Source organism: Terrapene carolina, unplaced genomic scaffold (assembly GCF_002925995.2).
Source record: "Terrapene carolina triunguis isolate 2854851 unplaced genomic scaffold, T_m_triunguis-2.0 Scaffold236, whole genome shotgun sequence".
NCBI lineage: Eukaryota > Metazoa > Chordata > Testudines > Emydidae > Terrapene > Terrapene triunguis.
This window is the reverse complement of record NW_020664587.1, coordinates 10,517,787-10,538,087: the sequence shown is the minus strand read 5'-3', so window position 1 is coordinate 10,538,087 and position 20,301 is coordinate 10,517,787. Positions and strand designations below refer to the sequence as shown.

General features: G+C 48.2%; 1 protein-coding gene across 1 annotated transcript in view; it reads right to left on the bottom strand.

Moving 5' to 3' along the window:
• Positions 1-1,948: 1,948 nt before the first annotated feature.
• The window catches only part of RUNX3 (RUNX family transcription factor 3), a 58,304-nt gene continuing 39,951 nt past the window's right edge, over positions 1,949-20,301 (bottom strand). Inside the window, exon 5 of the mRNA XM_024203687.3 lies at positions 1,949-2,472. Coding sequence (XP_024059455.1) covers positions 1,949-2,472 — 524 coding nt within the window. The remainder of the gene's footprint in view (positions 2,473-20,301) is intronic.

Sequence of the window (20,301 nt, the reverse complement as noted above, 5' to 3'; positions counted from 1 at the left end):
GCAAAGTGGAGGGAAAATGCTTCCAGTCTGGTTTAGTAGCATTTTGTATCCATTTTGCAGGGGTGTACACGTTTCACTGCTACACGGGAGCAGGACCCCCTCTGCTTAAAGTAGCTATTGCAACACACGCGTCCTGGGTTCTGGTCCCACCCACCCCTGCCACTGGTGTGCTACGTTCAGTTTTCTAGTGTGGCAGTTCTTACAACCCAGTTGCAGGCTGATGTGGCAAACTGTTATACAGGCAAATGTACTTTATTCACAGGAGTCGTCTCATTGTCTTCAATGGAACAACTAGTGTGAGTAAGGTTGTGTTAGAATCAGGCCCTAATTCCTGTTTGAAGGCCAGGGAGCTAACTTTTGTCAGCTAGCAATGCGGAGGGGCAGTATGGTCCAGGGAGATCCCAGGAATGCTGGGTTCTAGCCCAGACTCTGCCACAGAGCTACTGTGTGATGTCCCCTGTTTACTTCCTTGCGCTTTGTCTATTTCAGTTGTAAGGTCACTGTGGAGGATGGTCACCATGTGTCTGTGCAGCACCCAGCACGATGGGCCGTAATCTCAGCTGAGGCCTCTAGCTGCTGCTCCGTTACCAGTGGTACGCGTGGGTCAATAGTGCCACTGAATGTGGCCTTAGACAAATCCCTCTACCTCAATTTACCCGTCTGTAAAATGGGGATAATAATAGTGCCCTAAATCACCACAGGGGTTGTGATATGAGGAATAATTATGCTAAGCACTTTGAGATGAGAGGTGCTATAGATTATGATTTCATTTGTCTAACCCCCCCCCCCCAAAAAAAACAGGGAGTTACATTTTATTTAAAATTGAGGGGTCATTCAAATCTCAGTCAGTACTTTAAGAATCAGCTGACAATCTCCTTTCTTTAAGCACAAATGCATGGTGTGTTGAGCCACTCTGGGTGTAAAAATGGAAGAGAACCATAAAATAAATACTAAGTATTGCCACAGCTGCCTGTGTGCCACTTGGAAATGAGAGAGGAGAAGCCGCTATCCTGGATTTCATATTATTCCCCAAAGGCTTCCGAGTCCTCTTTGCAGCAAACATGTTTGTAAGTGCACCTCACACACTGGATTGTCCCAAACGCATTCTTCGTCTCGGACGCAACCATCGAGACTAACTAGAGTAGCAAGAAATTAATGTCCATGTCAGGACAAAAGGAAAACACATTGTGTAAAAAATTACATCTCATGTAAACATATGGGAAGGGGATTGGGGGGATCAGCCATGTTACTGTTAAAAACAAACAAAAAATCACAATACAACCACTTTCAAAATCATATCACAGCACTTGTTCACATGGCTGATACCTGCTCACTCGCTAGCAATGTTCTTCTGAGCCTTAACTGCGTCAGCGAGAGCCAGTCACATCTGTTTTGCTGTAAACAAGACTCACGTCTCAGCTGATGCGGGCAGCTCTGGTATCCTTACTGAGTTCGTTTGGTGGTTAAAGGCCCTTTTCTAGAGGGGGCGAGTGGCTAAGGCGTCTTAGTTCATTCTTCCTGCATTTGCAGAGAGATGGACTGGCTGATTTCTGGGGGCCTTTTTAAAATTTCCTCTAACACCTATGATTCTGCAGGAGGGCAGGGTTTTTTTGATTAAGAGCGAGATGATCGATAGGCATTCTGAACATAGCCATAGCTGCGCAATTAACAAACATCTGATTCCACACACTCCTATATACAATCCACCCATTTCAAAGAGACCAAAGGGACCTTACTGAGTGACCAAGTCAAGCCTTGTGGACGTGTGTCTTGAACTGTATACAGCTCTGGTCCGTCTTTGCTTGCCAATGACCTATATTGATGAAGGAAGGATCCTGACTTGCCTTCAGATTGGGAGGCGTCCCGTGCTAGGCCTCATTTTGCTCTATTCGCGCTTGACAGGAGTAACACATTGGTGGGTGTTTTATTCGGTTCAAGTTACACGTTCCTAATAGGGTCTCCAGACAGACTCATCCATCCTCCCGGTGGTCGTCATGGCCGTCGGCGAGTTACTGTGACTACCATCCGCATCCACTCCATCATTCTGATTGGCAAGGTTGGGATTCATTAAGTTGTTGCCCGCCGAGGCACTCGTGCAGGAGGACAGCATCCTGGTGGGCGAGCGCTCCCCCCCTGCCACCATGGAGAACTGGTACGATCCGGACGACGTACCGTAGTACAAATGGTAAGGGGAGGGGTTGGTTTGGAAGGGTCCACTTTGGTTCTGGGTGGAGCCAGGGTAGGGTGGCGGAAGGTAGGTATGGTGGAAGCGGGTTGTGGTGGGCATGCTGGTCATACTGATGCCACTGATCCCCGTGGCTGACGGCGTGGCGGTGTAAGGGAAGGTCGCTGACATCGCGCCGGGGTAATGCATCCGGGGGTCGGAAAACCTGGTCTCGGCGAGGGTCGGCAGCGTGGGAAAGGAACGATCAAACTGACGTGGGTCGGAGAAGGGGCTCAGATCCGACGTGCCTGTTTGCAAGAAAAAAGAACATTGTCTGGTTAGGCTTTGCCTGCTGGAAAACGAAGCCCACAGCTGACGGGCGCGGCTTTAGGGTGTACTTGGGGCTGACGCTTCACGCGCAGAGGGAGTGATTTGTCCAAACAGGGTCCTGTGAACAACAAGTCCAAAGGTCTATTCCTGCCTCTGCAACAGGAAAAAAGCCACACTGATCTAAACACCTTTATACAGGTAGAACTGCATCCACACCATGGGGCTGCGCTGACTCCATAAAGGGATTGCATCCACACTGAGGGACAGCACGGACTTAACGGTATTGGTTTCTAAACCGGGTACAAAAGTGATACAAAAACTGGCTGCAGACCAGCCCTCGCAGCCAGCATTAGGTCTGTCGCTAGCCTTTCTAGATGGCAAAAGGAGTGCAGCCTTTACTCAAATCAGTCCGTGAAACTGAAGAAATTCTAACCTATGCCCCATAAATAAACGATTTAGGAGTGTGAACAACAAAACACAAAGTAGGGATCTAACACCAATCAGCAGTTGTGTAACAAAGTAGTGTTACCTAGTGGCTAGAGCATTGGCCACTGGCTTAGGAAATCTGGGTTCTATGCCTGCCTCTGCCACTGGTCTGCCGAGTGATTGTGTGCACGTTACTTCAGCTCCCTGTGCCTCAGTGTCCCTATCTATAAAATGGGGATAATGTGCTTGGTAAAAGCTCTTTGAGTTCTATGGGTGAGGTATCTTTGCACAGCACTGTATAGTACTCTACAGCATGGTACACAGCCTGGTGTTGGTGCAGTAGTACTTGTGTCTCCAGCACAAGAAAAAAAATTCGCAGTAAGAGGCACATTCTAAATCTGCAGTTAAGGAGAGTTGTGGAAGCTAAAAAAAGTCCTAAAGTCATTTGTTTAGGCCAGTCCGGTTTCCTGCCCTAAAAGCTGTTGTTTCTTATCCACGAAAGAACGGGGATCAGCTTATTTCTCTAGCGGTTTATCCGTCTCCAGCAGAAAAAAAAAGAAGTTATAAACACAAAAAAATTGTTTAGCCATTGCGTGGGCTGTGTAGCAAATAAACCGGCACAGGGCCCCAGACAGCCAGTCCCCGAGCCAGTCAGTCAGGCCCCCTTGGTGTACACACACGCACAAACAGAGCCAGGGAGGGAAAGCCGGAGTCTAGGCCAGGTCGTTAAGCCTTCGTGTGGGTGGCCTGTCCATGCTGATAGCATCAGGGGATGGAGCTGATAAACACACAGCTGAAAGCTCCCAAGCTGAGCCACCACGTCCCTGCTGCTTTTTGCCTCTGTTGGGATAAAGAGTGGAAAACTTGGTTCTTCTGGCCAAAAGTCAGATGGAGGGGCAGTGAGGCCGATATAAAGTGGCGTCCTCTCTAATGCCCTCAGACATTGGGGCAGCCCCCGTCTGTTTGGGGGGAGATCAAGGAGATATGGAGCCACCCTTCACCACTGCAAACCCAAAGGATTTCCCAGGCAGACCAAGCTAGGAAAGGGAGTCCAAGGTGGCATGTTTCCCAGGGGAGCACTGAGCCTTCTCATGAATGTACCAGACTTCGGCAGCTGCCTTAAGTTCTGTGTCATTTCCCCCTGGATTCCAGCACATCTCTGGGCATGGGGGACCTGCTACAAAGCAAAGATGAGCCTATACCCCTAGGTGGTATGAGTCACTGCAAAGCCCACGAGCTCAAGGGCCTAGCGTTGCCCACCCTATGTTGACCTTCCTGCAGTTCATTGCGGGGGAGGGCAAGATTTAGCCTCATGGTTCTTGACCCAACTGTGAAAGCTGCTGGTGGGCCAGTTACAACCTCCCAGTCCCTGCCGGCGGGTCATGCTGTACAGTGGGCAAGACGTCTTCCCAGCATCTCCACTTCTGGGCCCTTGGACTATTCCTGATCTAACCAAGCAGCAGCAGGAGAATGGAGCCGGCCAAAGGAGGTACAAGAAAGGGGCTTCCCTCAGCCCCATTCAAAACACCACCTTCGCGTGAGACTACGGTGCAGAGCAGCTCTCCTCAGATCCATGGTCTCCACGCAACGTGACCTTAGAGTCCCAGCCCGAGCCACAGGCTGACTAGCACCATTGATTTCAATGGAGTGGCACCCCCTTACACCGGCTCTGAATCTGGCCCATCGGGTCAACCCTGGCTGCTCTTTGTCAGTCCCAAGACCAGAATACTGTAGTTTTTTACGGTAGCTTTTTTCTGTAATGACAAAATACAAGTGGTGGGATCCTTCTCCATACATGGCTGTACAGGGAGGGCGCTTTGTAGGTTGCACTGTATCCCTAAGACATGAGCTTCCTGAATGCCAAAGAATGACATGTCACTGGATTAGGCAGAGGGAAATAATACAGTTAGAAGCTGTGTTTCTGATCTTCCTTACACTGGTGTGACTCTACTGACTTTTAAGGCTTCACTCCTGATTTATACTGGTCTAAGTAGCTGGTCTAAAGCTACAGACCACAATCAGAGCTGGCCTGTAGCTTTATATCAGAAGAAGAATTATAACAGTGAGATCCTTGCAAGTGGGTAGGAGTGGAGACTTATTTTAAAGGCGGGGAAATAGATTAGGCTCCCCAGGGGTGGATGTGAGGTGCAGTGTAGTTACACTGCCTTTTTCTTAGATGTGAGGCTAATAAATAAAGCCCAACCCAGATGGTGCTTTTTCAACCCAAAATGCTTTACAAATTATATGTATATATTGTAAAGCAGAACAAAATCCGTCCATCCACCACCAAAATACAGCCCGGCAATGTTACTCAGCAGTTTGGGACAGGAAGTGAAGAAGAGGGCCCTGTCCTACCATGAATGCAATGGGATCTTAGGGCAGAAGAAAGGAATGACTCATGTTGGAATTTGTCCGGTATCTCCTGCTGCTATATCCCCTTATGCTGCTGGGAGAGGCACTGTCCGATTGTTAACCATTGCAAATGACAGAAAGACCTTCACTTTACATCTCATCCTACAGGCAGGATCTCTAGCAGCACAATATCCTCCCAGGAAGCCATGAATCCACAAAAGAGACGTGAAGCACCAACAGCCCTTCCTCATGTGCCTAGGCGTTGCTTGGAGATCTCCCATCCAAACTTTGGGCTGTCTAGACCTGCTTAGCTTTTGACACCTGATAAGTTCCCAACACAAGAAGATGGCATGGCTGCATAAAAGGAACAGAGCCGTTCCGTGATAAGGTGAAGAGCACCACCTATTGAATCACAGCCCGGTCCCCTCATTGCTTCCTGCACATGCAATGTCATTTGTAATCTTTGGGCTCTTTTGTCACGTTCTCAGGGAAGCAGCCTCCAAATTTGCTACATTTCTCCCAGGGTTAGGCCATCCCTGGGAATTCAGCTTCACACGATGGGTCAATTCAGATGATGACTATCTCACATTAAATGGTGAGCAGACCGCACCAAGCTACGGCCCAACAGCTGAGCCAAGAGGCAATTACTTTCCTTCATTATGTTTCATATGCCCATAAATAACATTCCATAAAAAGCAAATTGAAATAAAACGTAAGTTCTCAGGGCACATTTCCCTTTGCCTCTATCATACACTCAAAAGGGGGTTATTTTTAAGCCAACTTTTTATTGGTCTGTACTTGCAACACTTGGCAATCCACACTTGCTACTATTTAGACGCAACAGTATCAAAGTGTTAATTACAGGCCCTGTGCAGGGAGCTCTGTGCAAAAGGACATGGCTAGGTCTATGGAAACTCCTTCTGCGGCATGCGAATCCGGCTAGCTTTCCAGGTGTCAGCGCTTACACCTCAGAACAAGCCAGTGACACAGAGATAATGAGCCAGATCAGGGCCGGTGCTATCATTAAGGTACCGTGGGGGGGTGCCTAGGGCGCGAAACTTCCTTGCACCGGCCCTGAGCCAGATGCAATGGTATTAAACCAGGAGCAGTATGCTGCCCTCTTTACAGAATGCAGGCTCAGTAGTGTTGAGTCTTTGCATGTTAAGTAGTGGTATGAGTCTCATCCTGAGTCAACTTAAACTACAGTGTACACATTGCAGGTTCGCTGCAACACACCTACGCCTCTAATAGTCTATATCTATGTACCTCTGACCACCGAAATACAGCCACCTCAGTGCTGGCGTGCCACAGCGCAGAGCGGTTTAAAGGCAGGAAGTGAAGATGAATATCTTGGCCATCTGAAACTATGGGAGGAACAGGAGGGGCTGGACCTAACTCCCCACGCTGGAAGTTAGCCAAGAGACCTGTGCTAACATCACGCTTGCAAACAGTGGGCAGGCCCTGGGTTTAACATCTTATCTGGAAAAAGGTTTCAGCTTTTACAGAGCAGCAGTAAAACTTGCCCTGATTGTTTGTTTTTCAATTCTCATCCTTCATCTCTGGGGGCTTTGTCCCGCCAGGAAAATCCAAACAGTGGCCACGGAACACCACACCACCTCTCCGTATAATGGCAGCCTTTGTGTTCTGAGTCCCCACTCCCCTCATCCCACCCACCTGTCTAATAGAAAGGCAGAGAAATGGCTCCATCCTGGAACTGTAGCCACTTTACACAGCCTCGAAGCCAACGGGAAAGTGGGAAATCTCCTTAGGGCAGACGGGGGAGGTTGACAGGCTGGAGGGACGGGTAAAAGTTTCCTGGTGTGCTGAATAACAGTGTTAGTTCTATTTATAGCCACAGTTGGGTTGTAGAACAACCTCCCAGGGATCAGAACGGGTGTGCTGCGGATTAGCACTCCCACGGAATATCCCCGACTGCTTGGGAGCCCGCAGCCTACACGCCCGGAACGGGCAAGGCCCCGCTTTGCATAGCCACACGTACAACTAGATATCGTCGGGCCTTTCCGGCTGTGATAGCACTCATTCCAACAAGGCGTTAATACAAACGCTGAGTGGAAGGTGGGGCACCGAAGGGCTTTAAGCTCAGGTTTTCCGAGGGGAAAGGCATTACCCGCCAGGCCTTAATGATTGAAGCTTTTTGTCCCTCACCGAGAGACATGTGTCTATAGTACCTACAGCTCACTGCCCCACAGTGATAGCCAAACCCTGCCCCAGGACATCAAAACTGCAGCTGCTGAATGAGCGACAGAAGTGGGGGTTGTTTAGTGAAGCTAACGCAATGCCGGTGGAACACACTGGTGACCGCGTGCGACAGGTTCCCCGGATAATATGAGCTGGTACGTTCCGGCCCCTGCCTAGGGAACCTTGCCTCTGGAGCGTCAGATGTAGCAGCTCCTACCATTCGTCCCGCCAGGCTCCTGTTCAACCCGTGGCGTGTTAGCCAAGGTCAGAGCCAGCCCATAAGCCTGGCATGCATCATGTGGCTAGACAGCCCTGTGGATAGCACCCAGAGCCCACCCTGAGACTGAATCAGTCCAGTGCCTAGATGCTCTTCCCACGCTGCAGCGTTTGGCGCCAGATCTCCTTTGCACAGGCAGCCCTGTGGACCGATGCCACGCAGCACTCAGCTGTCAGTTACTGCGATGTTGAGGTGTATGTTTGGGCCATTTGGGGGAGAATGTTCCTATTTTCACATTGGAAAGCTAGAATCTGGCCCCACTTGGACTTGACCAAAGGACCCTCAGCTACAAAACTGCAGCTCTCCCAGGCTGGGTGAACATCTCCTTGTGAAGCAATAGGCGCTTTTATATCAGGCCTCAGATGACAATATCACTGCAAAGTGATCAACACCTGGACGAGACCTGACATTCTGTCCACTAGAGGGCAGTGGTGCACACAGACCCCATTCCAGACACTTTACACAATGACATACAGGTTGCAAGTGGCGACAAAAGATGGTCTTGTGGCAAAGACACCGTCCAAGAGCTCTGGATTCAGTTCCCAACTCTGCTAGCGCCTCTTTGCGTCACTGTGAACACATTACTTAGTCCCCCTCTGCCTCAGTTTCCCCCGTAAAATGGAGATAAGAATAATATTTTATTTCCCCCATCCAGAGTCGGTCTCGCCTGTTTAGACTGTGAGCTCTGTGTGGCGGGAACGCTCTCCAAGTATGTGTATGGACAGCGCCTAGCACAACAGGGACCCGCTCTCAGTTGCGGTCTCTAGGCACTGCTGTCATATGTATAATGATGAACCTGTGTTCCTGCAGCATTCAACCAACTCTATCCCAAAAGAACAAACCAAACAACAACAGCCTGAAGTTTTACACAATTAATAAGCACAATTAGTTAGCAAACGATTAACTGTAATTCGTCACCAAGCTAAAAATTTTCCCTACATATTTGCTGGGCATCATTGTCCTCTAATGGAATTTGGAAGGATGTTCATCTTGCCTGAGTTCCTAGTCTGCTCTCAGAAGAATCACCCCTGACGTTCTGAATCATAACAGCCTTGGCAAGTTCCAAATAAAACAGCTGTATTAACGTGTTCCATAACCACCTATTGCAACAGCAAAGGAACCTTCTGTCACATCAGACAAGCGATCAAGGGGCAATCTCGAGTGAACATACCATTTGCACAACCAGCTAGGCGCATGCCAGGAAAGTCAGAGTTAGTACCATGTAGTTACAGTCTCCTCACCAGCCCTTCACTCCGTTTGAAATCAGAGCTGCTTTTTAAACTCTCTCTCACACCCACCCACACCGACACACAATCGACTGCATCTAACACACACACACACACAATCCACTGCATCTAAAACACGCATCTGCAACGCTTTGCATCTGCAAATTTACGATGGCTTGACTTGGTTTCTAGCCGTCCAGCCCCTTTGCTTTTTAGACTCTGGCAATTTGAGCTTGAGTATTTCAGTTGTCCAGTTGCCAATCAAAATATTTGAAGGAAATGTTTATTTTCTTCTCGAAATCACACCAGCTGCTGCACTAACTGAATAAGCCCATTTAGATGTAAGAATTTAACCATTGTAAGATTGAACCGAGTGCCCAACTACTCCAAAATCTGACCCAATCGCCCAGCGGAAATGTCAGTGTTTTGGATGGGAGATTGGGGAAGCGTGGAATGTGTATTAACTAAAAGCCATGGAGAGGTCAAAGCCCTGATTGCTAATGGCACTGTCTCGTAGTTGGGCTCGTTCTGGCATCGGGATGGTGTGGAGGAGCAGGCCAGCAATACACCCTGTTAGTTAATTGTGCCAATGCAATATGCACGTCTTAAAGCCCCCCAACCCCCCTGCTTTTGCCAAGCTTCAGACAAACCAGTTTTCAAAGCCGTGTAGCACTTCTCCAGCTAAAGCAACTGAGCCCAAGTGACAGTGTCCCACCAGCTTGGGAGCCAATATAGGCCTTTGCTGGAGTTGAGGAGAGAAAGGACAAGCGCGGTACCAAATACCTGCTTATTAATGGCAGCAAAGCCCTAGGAGGTCAGCAGTGGGAGCTGCCGGCTCGCGAGGAGCAAACACGGGGCTGCTTTGTGTCATGCAGCAGGAGGGAGGCGCGTCTCTGGTGCGGGGAGGAAAGTTCTGCATCCTCACCGAAGAGCCGCTATCTGTCCCAGGAGGGCTGGGCAACCCAAACTCGCTGCCTTTCGGGGCCTGCACCATTCCCACCGGACCTGATCCCCTGCCGAGCAGGAACATTCTGGGACACGGGAGCCGGCCTTCACTGGGGAGATGTGACTGCAGCACGTGTCAATATACCAGCGCTAGCTTGGATCTAGCGAGAGCCGAAACCAACAGTGAGTAGCAGTGCGGTGAAGCCACGGCAGCTCAGGCCGCAGCAGCGTTGGCTAGCCACTCAAGTACATACCCACGCTGCTGCAGCGGCTTCCCTGCCATTGTTCTTGGTGCTAGCTAGCTCGGGGACATCTGCACATGCTCCAGTCAGACCTTTGACTGAAGCGGAGCCATAGCTCAGGGCACATGGGGGGACAGGGAAGCCACTGATGAACATGTGACTGGTTTAGGTTACAAGGAGGAAGGAATTATTTTGGGGCCATGGGAAGTCCCTGGGTATAAATAATCTAGGAGTACAGAGGATGAAGGGGGGGCAGAGAAAATGTAGGCTGACCACTAGGAAACACGGCTTACCGTGAAGGCTAATAGCCAATGGGAAAGCAGCGATGCTTTGCACTGCCCGTCATCAAAGGTACCGGGTAAAACTATCAGCTTCGCCATAGAGTGATTGGTAAGCCCAAGTCTCATTTTCAAGAGTGAATTAGGCACATAGAGTGGCATTCACAAGGGTCTTTAAGTGCCTAACTCCTACTGAACCAGTGGGCATTAAGTGCCTTAAATCCTTTTGTGAATCCCGCCCTTTGGTGCTTTTGAAAATTTTGCCCACCATAAAGTGTCATGAGCCTCATTTTATAGATGGCGAAACAGAGGCACAGACAGGTAACATGTCTTCCCCAAGTAAGTCAGCAGCAAAGCGCTGTGTGTGTGTATGTGTGTGTGTTTATAGGCCCACACATTTTTTTCAGCTTCACTCTAGCCGTGTGATGTGTGTATGTACATACCTTGCAAAATTGACATGAAAAATCCAGCCCGGGGGGTGGGGGGAAATCTACTTTCCTGCCATATGGCATGATGATTGATGACAATGTAAACACTAATGATATTTTACACTTCTGTATACAATTGTGTCTGTGAAAGACAGCGAGTAGTGGGGGAGAAAACTGCTTCTCTACATCTCTCTGTGCCTCTGATTCCCCCCCCCTTCCCTTCTAGTTTTTATTCTCGCTTGCTTCTCTCCCTGCTCTTTTGTACTTCTAATGCCTGGTCCACCTGGGAGTACGGGCAGTAGGTGGTCCACAGAGAGAGACAGTGTGTTCTCTAGAATAGCAAATCCACCCGCTTTCTAGAGAGGATTCCAAACCCTCCCTTAAATGCCAGTTCTCATGGCTAATACTTGTCACCTCTCACATCTGTGAGCGAGTTCATTTACTTTCAAGTCAGAGTCGACAAAGAAGAAGGTGAGAAAAAAAAAAGGTGAATGTTTCTGGAAAGAAAACAGAACAGAGTTTATTTCGGGGCATTGAAAAGCCAAGGTGTGAACAGCGTCCGTTGCAACAACCAGCAAAGCGGTTGTTCTGTATCTGATATAACTAACTCATGAACTACATGTGATTACTTCCTCTGCTGTGACTGAAATACCATACAGCTTATCTGAGCATCTCAGGGGCACTTGCTCTAGCGGGTAAAGAACATTTACGACTTGAAACCTTCTGTTTTTATAAATGTCTTGAAATTTAGAGCGATATGAACATACACAGAGCCCTCCGATCTACTCACCAAAATCCACCCAAACCCGCTTCTTTGTTCCCAGGGCCTTAAATATCATTCCATTGACACACCTCAGCTTTGCTGGGCACTGGAGCTCACATTCCCAAAGGTATTTAGGTGCCTCACTCCCATGGATCTCCCATGGGAGTGAGATACCCAGGTGTCTTTGTGAATCTGGGCCTAGGCTATCAGCATTCTAGCTCACATTTCACTCTGCACCTGTATTGCAAAGAGGAGCAAAAGCCCTGATTGGCTGGTATTCGGTGAGATTGACAGCCTGCAGCCCGACTACCTCACGAGCGGTGTGTCAGGTCAATACTTGGAGGGGGAGACCCCTTAAGGAACGTCAGTGTGATCAGTAGGCAGCACTTAGTTTGCTCTACGGTCCCCAAACCCGCCTGTGCAACAAGGCAGAATCCTACCGACTTCAGTGCAATTCTCTTCTTCCAGGGGGTCTGTGCTAGACGATGTCAGTGAAGCATCAAGAGCTAAGTCGTTGTGGACTGAAGCAAAACCAAGATCCTGACCACTCAAGATCTCACGGCCCACCCGCAAGAGGAGAGCTGTTAACCCTAGTGTCAAAACCAAATTCCAGGTGGGCTAGTTCCATTCGATCTTACACAGCTGCAAAGGAAGAAGGTGTTTTATTTCACTTCATAAACTGTTGCTGGTAAACAGCTGCCAGGCTCTAATCCAGCGGTGGCTGCACATCAGTGGTAGGTGAGTGATTGCTCCGCCTACTCTTTATGAAATAAAGTGCTTAAGTGCTATTATTGTGGCTCAGCGTGATGCTGCATTTCTTTACTAGGTTATAGTCCATCTTTAAACGTTTGAAACTCGATTCATTTCGGGGAATATTGTCCAATGTGCAAATCTAATTCACTGGCTCAGAAGAGCAGTTTAAAGACAGAGGAATACTCAGAGATAGAAAGACGCCAGGAAACCCATCTTGGTGTGTTCCTTCCTTTGAGGCGAAAGTTTTAGCCCACACTGTATTTTCTTCCCACTAATGCTTGCTTAACTTCCTTTGGAAACAATTTAGTAGCTGCTTAGGGTCGAATGTTTTTAATCATTAAGAAACAGCTATTTTAAAGAGACTATAAGTCAATCTGGATGGGCTCTTGGAGGACAAGGGAGGAGAAATGAAATGTATTGGCTAGGTCTATAATTTAGAATTTAACCTCAAAACAGCCACGTTGCATTTCTGAGGCTGGGTCAACACTACAGTCATTACAATGGCCCAGCTATGGCCCAGCAGCTGTGATGCTGCAGGGCCGTAATGTAGACACTTGCTACATCGCCAGAAGGAGGTTTTCCCGTCGATGTAGTTAATCCATCTTTCTGAGAGGCGGGAGCTAGGTCAATGGAAGAATTCGTCAGTTGACCTAGCCCCTCTACACTTGGGGCGGGGAGAGGGTTAGGTTGACCTCATTACACCATTCAGGATGCAACATTTTTCATAGCCCTGAGCAATGTAGCTAGGTCAACCTAATTTTGAAGCGTAGACCACGCCTGAAACACTGGGGTACGAGCGGGCTATGCCAAGAGACCTATTAAAAGGAATACAGTACTTTACAAACATAAAAAAAGGGGAAGGAAGATTTTCTTTAAGTGCATATGGTAAAGCAGTCTTCTAGTCTTCACTAGGAGGGTGGTGAAGCACTGGAATGGGTTACCTAGGGAGGTGGTGGAATCTCCTTCCTTGGAGGTTTTTAAGGTCAGGCTTGACAAAGCCCTGGCTGGGATGATTTAGTTGGGAATTGGTCCTGCTTTGAGCAGGGGGTTGGACTAGATACCTCCTGAGGTCCCTTCCAATCCTGATAGTCTATGATTCTGTGGCCTAATCTGTACTTGAAAAATTGTCCTGGGTTTAACTAAATCGATTTAAAATCAACCTGGTTTGAATCCCTAACGTAGCTGCACCGAGAACGGGATTCTCAAAAGCGCTCAGCATTGGCCTCACCCTCTTTCCACTGAAGTCAGTGGCCACTAGGCTTCAATGGCAGCAAAGTTAGGTTTGCAAATTGCCCAAATAAGCCAGACCCATTTAAGTTGGGGGTTCAACTAGTTGAAGTGCATTTACACAAGGTGCTGCCCTGGTTCTAACTAGATCAATTTCGTTAAACCAGTGCAATTGTTCTAATGTAGCAAAGACTCGAGTCTCCCTGGTCCTTTCCAGGGGATTTGCAAGAGAGGTGACTTATATTTCATTTTTATTTGGGATCCTTAAAACGCATCCTATTTGTGCACACAGCTAGTCTATATCACCACATGTCCCTCTGACTGGTATCATCACATGCCCTGCTGCAGGCGTGATATTCGCCCTCCCTGATGGAACCTTGTCTTTACACTGTACTGTGAACTCTTCAGGGTGGGGGCTGTCTCCTTTTATGTGTTTGAACAGCACCTTGCACAACTGGGTCCCCGATCTCGACTGGAGCCTTTGGCTGCTACCGCTGTCTGCCTGAGTCTGCAGGCAGTTTGAAACAATAACTTGGAGAGGTGTGAGCTACCTCCAGGATCCTCTCGGGGGTCCTGACGCTGAACCCTAATTTGGCTTGTTTAAAAGTCACCCTTGTTAATTATTCCATTGCTGGCCATTTGAGGAGAACTGGCCAGCTACTGAACTATTGTTGGATGCACTGGCCTGCGTTGGGGTGGGGTGGGATGTAACGCAGCTCCTGAGAGGTTTTGGGATGGGGCGTGAGGAATTCAAACTCCCCTGCACCATATTTAAAGTCGCCTCCATTCCCCACCCAAACCGGGGAAGATGCATCCCCATCCCCCGTGTCCCAAAAGCCTCCCTTGTCTCATGGTCCCCAGGATACCAAAATGGACTCCCCAAGGGATCGAAAACCCTAAGCCCCCCTGCAAACCATCCTCCTTCCTCCGAGCAGCTTCTACGAGGCAGTCATGCCTTGTCAATGCCAAACTCTGCAGCACCCTGCAAATGTGGGGTGTGTGTGGATGGGGTGGGGTGAGGTGGGGGGGCACATTAAATACATTGAATTGAATATCAACATAAAAAAATAACAGGGGGCCCTGCTGTGATTGTACTGGATAGGCAGGGCGGGCACACCCCGATAAATGGGGTTGCAGGGGGTTGTGATACTTAATCCAGGGGTCCCTGCTATGTAATGTAGGGCTCGTGAGCTGCAGTTGGATACAGGGCTTGCCCAGGATTCATTTCTAACCAGGCTAACTTCTTGGCTTATAAGCCATCCCCAAACCAATCCCACTGGGTTACCTGCAGTAGCCTGGTCTTGGGGAAGAACTGCCTTATGGATTAAACATAGTCCTAGGGCTCAGGAGACCTGGCTTCTAGTCCTGGCTCTATCACCGACTTACTGGGTGACCTTGGGCAAATCGCTACATTGCTCTGTGCCTCAGTTTCCCCCGCTATAAAATCAGGCTATTAATACTTGGAGGGACCACTCTAATTATCTACCCTGAATTCCTACCCAGCACAAGCCATTAATATAATGAGCTCACAGGGCTGCTTATAAGGATTGATGGGGTTTAGAGGCCTTCTTAAACGTCAAGAGCTAGGTGCCGCGAACCGGATTCTCACAGGTGCTCAGCGGCTTCCACTGACATCAGCTGGAGCTGGGGACTGCTCGGTGCCTGTAAAAAACACGCCCCAGCATTCTGTGGAATACCACTGGCATATGGCCGGAGCCCACACCCACCAAAGTCAATGGAAAGTTTCCCATTAGCAACCATGGGATGAGAGCCGGGTCAGGTTCTTCCGCATTTGGGTTCAGGGAAACAATTTTGAAACACCCAACAGGAAGGTGACAACGTTTCTTGTTTTCAAAGGAGCCTCCCTGCCTTCCCCCTCCCCCCCACCTCCGCAACAACTGATACTAGCGAGAACCATGTCAGTTATATGGCAGTGAGTCATTCATGAAGCCCCTACAGCCCAGGGGCCCCGACTGCAGCCAGAGGAAACGTGTTGCAAGTGCATGTATAAATCATGTCACACTTTGCTTTGTCACTGTCTTTGGCACGAGGGGAAGGGCGCTTGAGGTTTGGTCTGGGTTCGGGTCAGCTTGGCAGTTTGCAGTAAGGATGCGTCTTGTCTCAATTCTAAAAAGGTTGGAAAATTCCACATGGGAAAACCAAATTCTGCCAGGCGAGAGGCACGCCGCCCCATCCACTTGTGTTCCGCCATGGCTGGAAGAGTTTGGATTTGTGACATCCGTCGCTCACGTACGCATCATTATTTTTAAAAGCCCCCATTTTGGGGTGGTCTGCTATAAAAACATGCTGTCCTGTTCTCAGCTGCCCCCAAGGTGTGGCTAGGTGGAGGTGGGGGGACGTTTGTGCCCCAGTACCAGGGCTGATTCTGTGCTGATCTGGTTCCCAAGACCTGGTCCTGCAGCCAGGGATTGCACAGGTGCTGAGATGTCCTTTCTCCTCAGCGTAAGCCTCACATCTGGCTCCACTGGCTTTGAGTCTGTTTTGTGTTACTTCAGGCTTGTCCACACATGAAAATTAATCCAGAATAAAGTAAAGTATGAATTTAAGGCTAGGTCTACACTACGGCGGGGGGGTCGACCTAAGATACGCAACTTCAGCTACGTGAATAGCATAGCTGAAGTTGCGTATTTTAGGTCGACTTACCTGGCTGTGAGGACGGCGGCAAGTCGACCGCTGCTGCGCTGCCGTCGAATCCGCTGCTCCCTCTTGCCGCGATGGATTTCCGGAGTCAACGGCAGAGTGATCAGGGATCGATTTTATCGCGTCTTCACTAGACGCGATAAGTCGATCTCCAATAGACCGATTGCTACCCGCTGATCCGGCGGGTAGTGAAGACGTGCCCTTAAGCAGATTAACTATTCCTGATTAACTCCGTGTGTAGATGCTCTTGTTCAGGAATAAGAGTGCCTTCTTCTGAATGATCTTAACCCAGGGATTAAGGCACTCACATTCTGGACTAAGAGCGTCCACACACACAGTTAATCAGGCATAGCTGCTCCAGAATAACTCTCCATGTAGACAAGCCCTTAGTACTCTAGAATGCTGGGTTGTGTAGTATCTCAGGCCCTGCCCTGCTCCTGTTGACTCATTGGTAACGTTCCCACTGACTTCAGTAGAGCAGAACCAGGCCCTTCTTTTGGACAGAGAGAAAGAAAGACTCCCGAGGAAAGCTAGTCAGCTATTAGGACAGTTACATTTTTTCCTAGTACCACAGATATTTGCTACCATTCAGACTGCCTTCACTGAACAACGTGACCTCGGAACAGCCTCAGGGAGTCTGACATATGTTCCTTTAACATAGCGTTTCATTTTTGGAGGCTGATCAACTATTCTAGCTAAGAGACAAAGCCCGCAAGGTAAGGACCTAAAACAAATAGAAAAGAAAAAAGAAACAAAGATGGGAAATTTAGCAGCACGGAGCCGTGTCTGTGCATGCCCCATAATAAGGGAAAATTTTCAAACCGTTCTAATGATAGCTTGGCATTTCACAGTGCATGGGAGAGCCAGGATTTTAAAACCTCAGATTTCACAGGGCTCACTCGAGAAATATCGGGCCAGATCTTCCACTGAGCTGAGGAGAATGAACTCCGCTCTGCTGAAGTCAATGGCGCTATGCTGATTTATGTTCCAGAGCTGCTGATCTTGCCTCTCTTATTTAACACACTGCAGAGCCGGATTCTGATCTCAGTTACTCTGGTGTAAATCCAGAGCAACCCCTTTGTCTCCAGTAGCATTTACACTGGTGCCAAGTGAAAGCAGACTGTCAGGGCCGGCTTTAGGACTTGCGGGGGCTGATTCTTCGGCGGCACTTTGGCGGTGGGGGGTCTGCTCCGCGGCACTGAAGGACCCCCCCACCGCCGAAATGCCGCCAGAGTGGACCGCCGCCGGGTGAGCCTAAGGCGCGGGGCCCTCTTACCCACGGGGCCCGATTCCAGGGAATCGGGGGAATCGGCCTAAAGCCGGCCCTGCAGACAGTGCAGCCCTGCGGCCCTGCAGACCGTGGCCTGACGAGGGATGTTAACAGAAGTAAACTGCAGTTGTATGCAGATATATGAAGGGCCCAATTCTCTTCTCACTAATGCTGGTGTAGACCAGGACTGACCCCACTGAAATGAATGGCATTTAATGGTGTGAAACCGGCGTAAGTGAGAAGAAAATCAGCCGCTCTGAACTCGGGTGTGGGCAAACTTTCCTTCTGTGCTTCTTCACCAGCCCACCAGAAATGATCAGGTTTTTCTCTTCCTGGGAGGTTTTTCATTTTGAGATTAGACCATTTAACCTCAGGATGATCGTTTTACCGGGGGCGGGGGAGGGGGTGCTATTTATAAACGCCAGGGGCTGCCTCAGTGAAAGGCTTGTGCAGAGGGTCAGATTCTGCTCTAAATTACCCCAGCGTTAACTCCAGAGTCACTCCATCAACCTCAGCTGGAGAGTAGGGTCTGGACCAGTATGTTCATTTTCTATGCAATTTACAGACAGGAGCAGATGCCTCGGCGGTGGCAGGCAGCGTGGAGCGGTGGGAGTTGGGTGGGAGGGTTTTTCAACATGGCCTAAGATGGCACTGGCTCTGTCTCGCTTTGAGCAAGGCCGGGTGAATGAGGGAAAGGGTTGGGGCTGACACAGGCAGGCCCAGAACTCTGATCCTCCAGTGACTAGAGCAAGTGATAGTCACGGCTCAAAAGTCCCCCGTGCAACTCCAAGCAGGCATAGCCCACCCCAGGGGATTGTGTGTAGGGCCACTCAGGTTACAGTCGAATGCTGCTCTTCTAGCCCATTTTCTTTTGTTGGTGACAGTCACACAACTTGCCCCACATTTCCCAGAATAGGGTCATAGCACCTAGGCGCCCATTAACTATTTATGGTCCAAAAAGAAGATTCACTCAATCCCCAGTGACAATCTGCAGCAACACACCTGGGTAGCCAAATCATATCCCAGAGAAGAAGGATTTCCCAGTGGTCAGGATGCTCGCCTAGGACTGGGAAGACCTGGCTTCAAGTGCTGGCTCTGCCACTGATTCTCTGTATAACCTTGGGCAACTCATTTAGTCTCTCTGTGCCTCTGTTTCCCATCTAGCCAATGGGAATAACGGCCCTGCCCTACCACACAGCAGTGTTGTGAGTCTACTTTCAAGATTGTGAGCTGCTACGATAATGGGAGCTGTCTAAATACCATAGATAGATTCTGGCATCTCCCTCTTGCCCCTCCCACCAAGTGTCATCTCTTTATACTTCAGAGCTAATCGTCTTCTTATACGTGTTACCTAAGAACGTGCCCAGACATGAGAAAAATTACAGGCCTGTTAACTCTTGTATTATTCTTGGCAAGGCTGAGTTCTAATGGCTTGGGCAAAAATTATGATAGTTGTGAATCACACGTGTGTCTGTGAGGGGGTTTTATTATTATTATTGGTTGTAGTTTGTGTTAAGTCGAAAGGACACTCTCAAGATAAAATGTTATAAAACAGATTTAGCTCCTGCTTACCCTGGGGCAAATACAGAGTAACTCTGTTAACTTTAATGCAGTAACTCCAAATTGACACCCATGTAACTGGGCACAGAATTTGCCCCCGTGTATTTTGTTAAAGTTCCTGATACCTTAGATTATCAAAAAGGAAAGAATGTTATACACCTAATTTGTTTTTCACCATTTCTGCTGTTGCTTGACCTTTTGAATTTCAATGAAATTATCCTGGCCAGTTTCACTTTGATTTTGAGTCAGTCTCACTACCTGATTCTCAGGCACTTGCCTGAAACCGTTATGTATGGGTTTTCAGCAGGGGAACGTCAGTTTTTTAAATACATATATATGCATACAGTGAATCTTTTTTAATCATGAAAGAGCACTATAGCGATGAGGTCTCTAAAACTTCCCCCCTTTAAACAAAACTTAAACAATGGTTCTAAAACAAGTTGGTGGAGTCCCTTTAATAGGAGATATTAATCTTAATTAAATTTCCAAGGAGAGCTCGTCAAAAAAAATAAAATAGAATTTCAATTAAAAGAATCTAAATAAAATTTTCACTGAATTTTAGTTTTATTTATTTACCTGCTTTGGAGCTGGGGTATAATTTTCAAAAGTGCTTAAGTGATTTAGCCACCTAAGTTTCATTGACTGTCAATGATGTAGGCCCTGATCCTGAAAGATATGTAGGCTCCTAACTCCCATTGGTTTCTAAGGGAGTTTGGCACCTAAATAATTTTTAGAGTCTGGGCCTAAGCACTTAAGTCACTTTTGGAAATGGGACTTAGGCACTTTTTAAAAATTTACCCCAGCAAAAGAAAATTTGAAATTTCAAATTTTTCGTCAAAAATTTGAATTTTGAAAAAAAAGTAACAAAATGTTAGCTAAAAATGTAATTTTGTTTTTCATTCAACCCTTTTATTACTTTATATTTAATTTCCACTGGGAGAAAATGATGTGATTATAAATCACAGAAGTAAGAGGTGGGAGAAAAAACCCTCTCACAGTAGAACATTAAACAAGCAAGTCTCCGGGGATGGGTAGCTGCAATGCAGGACAGTCTATTTTCAAATGCTTAGCCCAATCTAGCGATGAAATCCGAAATCGGTGCATGCTAGGATAAACACACTGACATCTCCAGGTGAATTATCTATAGGCATAAGTAGCGATTTGTGCATTTTCACTTGCAAACACCTTGGATGCAAATTC